This window comes from Mandrillus leucophaeus, unplaced genomic scaffold, assembly GCF_000951045.1.
Source record: "Mandrillus leucophaeus isolate KB7577 unplaced genomic scaffold, Mleu.le_1.0 Scaffold235, whole genome shotgun sequence".
NCBI lineage: Eukaryota > Metazoa > Chordata > Mammalia > Primates > Cercopithecidae > Mandrillus > Mandrillus leucophaeus.
Window position 1 is genome coordinate 537,682 of NW_012102421.1, and position 7,688 is coordinate 545,369.

The 7,688-nt window shown below is 37.2% G+C and overlaps 1 protein-coding gene across 4 annotated transcripts in view; it reads right to left on the minus strand.

Annotated features, from left to right (window-relative positions):
* Positions 1-7,688, minus strand: part of PKN2 (protein kinase N2) — a 170,488-nt gene that overhangs the window by 8,162 nt on the left and 154,638 nt on the right. For all 4 annotated transcript variants that reach the window (XM_011982081.1, XM_011982082.1, XM_011982080.1 and 1 more), the window contains 2 exons: positions 5,945-6,007; positions 3,560-3,636 (listed from right to left, as the gene is read on the minus strand). In XM_011982081.1, coding sequence (XP_011837471.1) covers positions 3,560-3,636; positions 5,945-6,007 — 140 coding nt within the window. The remainder of the gene's footprint in view (positions 1-3,559; positions 3,637-5,944; positions 6,008-7,688) is intronic.

The window sequence follows — 7,688 nt, forward strand, 5'->3', positions numbered from 1 at the left end:
AAAAGAAAAGAAAAGAAAAGAAGGAAGGAGGGAAAGGGAAGGGAGGGTGAGTACAGGTTGAACAACCCTAATCCAAAAATCCAAAATCTAAAATGCTTCAAAATCTGAAACTTTTTGGGCACCAACATGATGCCATAGAGAATTCCACAAGTACTTAACACAAGATTAGTTTCATGCACAAAATTATTAAAAATAATATAAATTTTAATATTATTATATAAATATAAATTTACTTTCAGGCTATATATAAGGTACATATGAAACATACATAAATTTTGTGTTTAGACTTGGGTCTTAGCCTCAAGATATGTCATTATGTATATATGCAAATATTCCAAAATCCAAATAAATCTGAAATTCAAAACACTTCTCATTCTAAGCATTTTGGATAAGGGATACTCAGCCTGTATTAACATTTTAGCTAACTAGTTTTTAAATATATGTTCCTCATAATTTATTAATATGTTAATCAAATAGTCTACATATTGAAGATACTGTCTCCATGTATTCCAAAGTGTTAAAAACTTGTCATAAGTGTCATCTTTTTTTCTTTGAGACGGAGTCTCACTCTGTTGCCCAGGCTGGAGTACAGTGATGCGATCTCAGCTGACTGCAAGCTCTGCCTCCCGGGTTCACGCCATTCTTCTGCCTCAGCCTCCCGAGTAGCTGGGACTACAGGTGCCTGCTACCACACCCAGCTAATTTTTTATATTTTCAGTTGAGATGGGGTTTCACCGTATAAGCCAGGATGGTCTCGATCTCCTGACCTCATGATCCGCCTGCCTTGGCCTCCCAAAGTGCTGGGATTACAAGTATTAAGAATTTTAAAGAAAAGCTCTCAATTCTAAATTAAGAATAATTAGGTATGCATATATAGAGACTACAAAATAGAAATGAATTTGTATGTCTAGGAACCAAGACTTGAAGGGCACAATTAGATACATTAGCACACTGGAGTGGGGAAATTTTTTTTGGCAAAATTTCTTTAACACTATCATGATTTTTATTTTCTTCAATAAAATATTATTTTAAAAAACAGTGATATAGTATTAATATCTATATGAGTTCTGCACCAGCCTTTTAGTAACTTGGCCAAAACTAGGAAAAAGTTAATTAACAAAGAAATAGAACTTATGTTTCTTACAGACTGGTAAAGCTCCATGGAAGTGGTTAATATCAGGCTCTAGATTAGTAAATACCTGGTTTAAGTTCCAGTTCTGTCATTTGTTAACTGTGAGAGGTTGAGAAAGTTGTCTAACATCAAAGCCTAGGTTTCTTCATCTGTATATAAGGGTTAATAATACCATCTACCAGTGTGGAATGATAAGACAAGGAAGACTCAGAAGGGTAAGGAGGTGGGAGTGGGGTGGATGATGAGAAATTACTTAATGGGTACAGTGTATGTTATTTGGGTGATGAATATCCTAAAAGCCCTGATTTCACCACTACGCAATTTATGCATGTAACAAAATTGCACTTGTACCCCATAAATTTATACAAATAAAAATAAAATAAAAAATTAAATATTTCCTTCAAAAAAACTATCTACCTTCATATGATTGTTATGAATTACAGGAGATATGCATATGATGAAGCATTTTGCAAAATTCTTGGCATACGGTAAGCACTCAAAAGTTGTTAGCTATATTATTATAATCTACTAAATATGTTTTTATGATAATGCATTAATAAGTCTGGTTATTCAACACACATATTTTCTGTACCTTTTATGTTCTAGGCACCTGTGCCAAGTAGTGGGAACACAAAAATGAGAGTTAGACACGGTTCTTTAAGGGGTTTACAGGAGACTGGAGGAAAATGGATATTTATTGATAATTTTATAATAACAAGGGAAGAGCAAGATAATGCAGAATAGTGAAGAAGGGCTCCTAAAGCAGAGTTGGGAGTTGGGGTAGTAAAAGGCAATCTCTGGTAATTTGCCTGTAGAGGTTACACTTGAGTTGAATGAGAAGGATGTGCAGATGTTAGTCAGCAAATAGAGTTGGGATGGGTGACAGTGCTAGAGGGACACAGACTATAAGCAATTCATTGTTGCTGGAGCAAAAAGTACTGAACACAGAGCAGCAAGAGATGAGGCCAGAGAGGAAGGCAGGCAGGCAGATCAGGAAGGGCACTCTATGTCACCTTATCCTAGCCACTGAAGAGTTTTCAGCAGGTGTGTGCCATAGTCCGATCTGTATTTATATGGACTCCTTAAACAATTCAGCAATTACATGGCAGGTTGATTTGGGATAGAAAAAGACTAGAAATAGGAACAATTAGGAGATTATTATACCTGTCTTATCAAAACAAGATGATGGCTACCAGGAGTTGACTGGAAATGATAGATTTCAGAAATATTCAGGAGGTTAAGTGGCAGTAGAATTTTTTGAATAACTACATATGGATAGAACGCAAGATAATTCCTTGCTTTCAGATTGAAGACTGAGGGGATTGTGGTACCAACAACCAGACTACCTGAGGAAAATAAGTGATTTTTGTTTGGGTAGTGTTTGAGGTGTCTCTTCACTGTTCAGGCAGAGCTGTCTAGTAGATAGTTGAATATATACCTTTGGAATCCATATGAAAGGAAATAATAGATTTGAGAGTCATTAGGATATAGCTGCTAGTCAAAAAACTGCAGTGAAGAGCAGCCGGCTAAGGAGAGATGCCGAGAAACAGAAGCGTTTAGATCAACAGTGTCCAATAAAAAGAAGCCCAGTTAAAGAAAAAAACTGACTTGATTCAGCAATTATGTCAGTGGGTATGTGATGGGCATATATCTACAGAGTTCATTCATTTATTCATCCAGCTACTTATTAATCAAACACTCACTGAATACTTAAGATGTACCATTCCCTGTGTTAATGTACTATGGAAACAAAGCTAAACAGCAAACAGAAGCCAGCAGTGCAGAGGGAGATAGGCAATGTTAGTACTAGTAAACAGAAAGAACCATGTCCATTTTTTTATGGTTGGAGAAGTAAGACTCAAAGAGATTAAAACTAAGTTTTCCAAAGACAAACAGCAAATAGTGGCAAAGCCATGATTCAAACCTAGAACTGTTTGGTTCCTAAGCCCATGATCTTTATCCTTTCTTATGTTACCTGATTCAAATTTCCCCAATTTACTTACTTACTTTTGAATATACAAAAAACATACTTGAGATACCTATCTCAATTTATTTTCTATTTTTAAATGTTTCCAGTTTTAAGAAGCTGGAAGTAAATTATCACGCCTATGAAATTCACTGTGTACAGTCTCACTGGAATAAATGATTTTGGTGCTTAAGCAATACTTCCTTAAAGTAGTGACAAAATTATTAATCCCGCAGAGAAGCTTACTATGATTTCTATACATCTAACCTTATTCGTATTCATAGAACAAATTCTTAATGTGATAATTAGGTTATATAGGCAATATCTTCATTATATCTACAATGTCTTAATGAAGAATAAAGTTAAAAGTACAGTTTGTTTTCCATAGACAAACTTGAAAACTACTGATGCACAAAGAAACAGTAATTTATCAGAAAAGAAACTTAAAAACATTCGATTACCTTCTTTGCAAAGACCAAAATCAGCAATTTTCACAAAGCCCTCTGTATCTAGCAATAAGTTATCCAATTTCAAATCTCTGTTCAGGATAAAAAGATACAGCATGAAAAAAAAAATCAGTAGGTTATACAGTTAAAAAAATAATTTCAACTGGAACTGTACTCTCTCTTTATTAAAAATGGGATTTCCAAGTTATGATTTGAGATTTAAATACTGTATCACATTGTTTTCTTCCTTTTAGTAAGCTTATTGCTCTATATAAGGTAGCTTATGAGAAATTATTCTCCTGTTACATAAAAAAGGAAGAATGTATTTAATTTATTTGTGATAATCTAATTTAATCCACTTTTTTTTCTTTTGAGACGGAGTCTCACTTTGTCACCCAGGCTGGAGTGCAATGGCATGGTCTTGGCTTACTGCAACCTCTGCCTCCCAGGTACAAGCGATTCTCCTACCTCAGTCTTCCAAGTAGCTGGGACTACAGGCGTGTGCCACCATACCCGGCTAATTTTTGTATTTTTATTAGAGAGGGGGTTTCACTATGTTGGCTAGGCTGGTCTTGAACTCCTGACCTTGTGATCCGCTGGCCTTGGCCTCCCCAAGTGCTGGGATTACAGGCATGAGACACCACACCCAGCCCTTTTTTTTTTTTCTTTTTTTAAAGACAGAGTCTCGCTCTGTCACCCAGGCTGGTGTGCACTGGCATGATCTCGGCTCACTGCAACCTCTACTTTCCAGGTTCAAGCAATTCTTGTGCCTCAGACTCCCAAGTAGCTGGGACTACAGGTGCCCACCACCAAGTCTGGCTAATTTTTTTTTTTTATTTGTAGTACAGATGGGTTTTCACCATGTTGGCCAGGCTGGTCTCGAACTCCTGACCTCAGGTGATCCACCTGCCTCGGCCTTCAAAAGTGCTAGGATTACAGGCGTGAGCCACTGTGTCTGGCCAACTTAATCTAGTTTTAAAGTTTGCTTATATGCCATCCATAAGAAAGAACTGTAAAGCTAACAGTATTAATAAGGCATCAGAGGGCAGGTTTCATCTTCTGAAAGAATGAGAGAAAGCTATCCATCCATACTAGTTGATTACAAATTAGGCAAATTGACAATATTTTATCCATTTTGTTCAATTTATTTTTTCTTTTTGTGATACAAGGTACTCGCTCTGTTGTCTAAGTGGGGTACAGTGGCATAATCATGGCTCACTGCAGCCTTGACCTCCCAGGCTCAAGCAATTCCCCCACCTCAGCCTCCTGAGTAGCCCAGATACAGGCAGATATCATCACTCCTCGCTGATTTTTAGATTTTTTTTGTAGAGACAGAATACCACTATGTTGCCCAGGCTGGTCTCAAACTCCTACACCAAAGCAATCCTCCCACCTTGGCCTCCCCAAATACTGGGGTTACACGTTTGAGCCACTGAGCCCAGGAAATATTTTATCCGTTAGGTAAAACAGAACTTAATCATGAAAACATCATTAGAACCTTACCTGACTGGGTGCGGCGGCTCACAACTGTAATCTTAGTACTTTGGGAGGCTGAGGCGGGTAGTCACCTGAGGTCAGGAGTTTCAAGACCAGCCTGGCCAACATGGTGAAACTCTGTCTATACTAAAAATATAAAAGTTAGCTGGCCATGGTGGTGGGAACCTGTAATTCCAGGTACTCAGGAGGCTGAGGAAGGAGAATCGCTTGAACCCGGGAGGCAGAGGTTGCCATGAGCAAGTTCACACCATTGCACTCCAGCCTGGGCGACAAGAGTGAAACTCTGTCTCAAAAAAAAAAAAAAAAAAAAAAAAGAAAAAAAAAAACTTAAATAATCCAATGTTTATAGTCTTCTAATTCTGACTAGTCTTCTCATATCTGCTTGGTCTTGGGCAGTGAGTGCTAGTCAAAGTGTGGTTCACAGACTAGCTGCTGGGCCACAAATTACAGAGATCAGCTACATCACCAATATACTATTTAGTTCAGTTGACAATAAGGCTTCGTAATGAGGGAAGCAGTGTGATGTTTTACACTCTAACACAAGCTACTTGTCTCATCAGGGACACGTTTTTAGCAGTATTGGTCTATGGAGGTTTTTTGCAATGAGTTGTTTGAATGCTAAATATTCACTAGGATGAATATTGTTGAGAAATGCACTATCATAGACCAACCCATAATTTGACTATTTTAATTAGAAAATGTGCTATGGATTAGAAAACAAAAAGTTCATCATATAATCATAGTGCTAACCACATGTCTTTCAAAATTGGGGTTTGACTTATCAGATGAAGGAGAAAACTAAGAAGCTGGTTAAACATAAAACGTTTAAGAAACACAAAACACCATCTTTAATTCTAAATCACACCAAAGCAAGCCATTAGAAAAAATTAAAAATTAACTTACCTATAAACAATTTTGTGTTCATGTAAATACTGCAACCCAAGAACTACACAAGCAGCATAAAATCTGTTTGAAGAATTAAATCAATAGGAGTTTAATAAATTTTATTGCTCTTGAATCCCAGCTTATATGTTTATACTTCAAAGCAGACCTATCATTAATTTATTTCACAAATTTTTTTTTTAGTCCCCACTATGTATCACACATTGTGCTAGATATTAGGGGTAAAATTTAAAAATGAGAAAAGTATAGTTTTGACAATTAAAGCCATTAACTTTGCCTAGTGGAGTCACTGAGAACCTCAGAGGGGACATTTGATCTGGTTTTGCAGGAGGAATTACAATATAGCATAAGGACAAAGGACAGTGTGACAGGCAGAAGTTTTGTGGGGGAAAAAATACTTACCTGAAAGAAAAAAGAAATAGAGGTGCAAAAGGCGTTAACACGTTTGATAACAAGTAAGTCTGGTGTGGCTGAAGTAAAGGATGGGTGTATCTGGGGAAGAAGTAGGAGATTAAGCTGGAAAGATAACCTGGGTGAAGGACCCTGAATGTCATATTATGGATACTGAAATTTTTTCTCTTAGTGACAGAGAATCAAACCATTTTAATCAGAGGAGAATGATGGCATTTGTTTTCTGGTAGCAATGCGAAGGATGGAGAAGTAGGTAGAGATCCAGAGGAAAAAAGAACAGATAAGGCTTTTATCATAGTTTAGATGAAAAGATCATGAGAACATCTACTGTAGTGGCAACAGAGATACAGATTCACAAGAACTTAAAAATTAGCATGACAGAAGGTGCTATCCCATTACAGGATAAGGAAGAGGGAGGAGCTACAGGTAACTTTCAAGGTTTCCATCTTAGTAGAATGAATGGATAAAAGAAACAGAGGTGGCCAAGGTTTTGTGACAAAACTAGGTTTGGCATTTAACAGGTTGACTTTGTCTGTGGGGCAGGTGATGATATATAAAAGCTGGGTATATGGGTTTGGATCTCAGAAAACCTGGGCCGAGAGAGAATAATAATTCTTGAGGCACAGGACCATGTTTGTCTTTTTCAGTTTTTATCCTAAGTTCATAGCATAATGCCTGATATACATGATAGGCTTATTGAACAAGGAGGAAATAAATGAATAGATTTAAAAATGCAAATGTCTTCAGTGTAGAATAGCCTATAAACACTTAGGATAATTAGTTTTTAATTATAAAAGTAATAATATGAGTATTTTCTCTATAAAACATGTAATACGCTTCTCTCCAAAGTACACTATTTCATCCATCTCCATCTCACCTCATTCCACTGCAGTTCATACGGATAATAATTCTTGTCACTTTAACATTATTCCAAACTTTCAGAATATATTTACATTCACATGTAGATAATATAGCTATGTTTTATATTTGCCTATTTTTATTAAAAATGGGTCAATAATTTTTATTTATTTATTTTGTTTCTTGAGATGGAGTTTTGCTCTCGTTGCCCAGGCTGGAGTGCAATGGTGCGATCTCAGTTCACCGCAACCTCCGCCTCCCGAGTTCAAGCGACTGTCTTGCCTCAGCCTCTCGAGTACCTGGGAATATAGGCATGTGCCACCACGCCCGGTTAATTTTGTATTTTCAGTAGAGACAGGGCTTCTCAACGTGGTCAGGCTGGTCTCAAACTTCTGACCTCAGGTGATCCGCCCGCCTCCGCCTCCCAAAGCGCTGTGATTACAGGCGTGAGCCACTGTGCCTGGCATTTTTATTT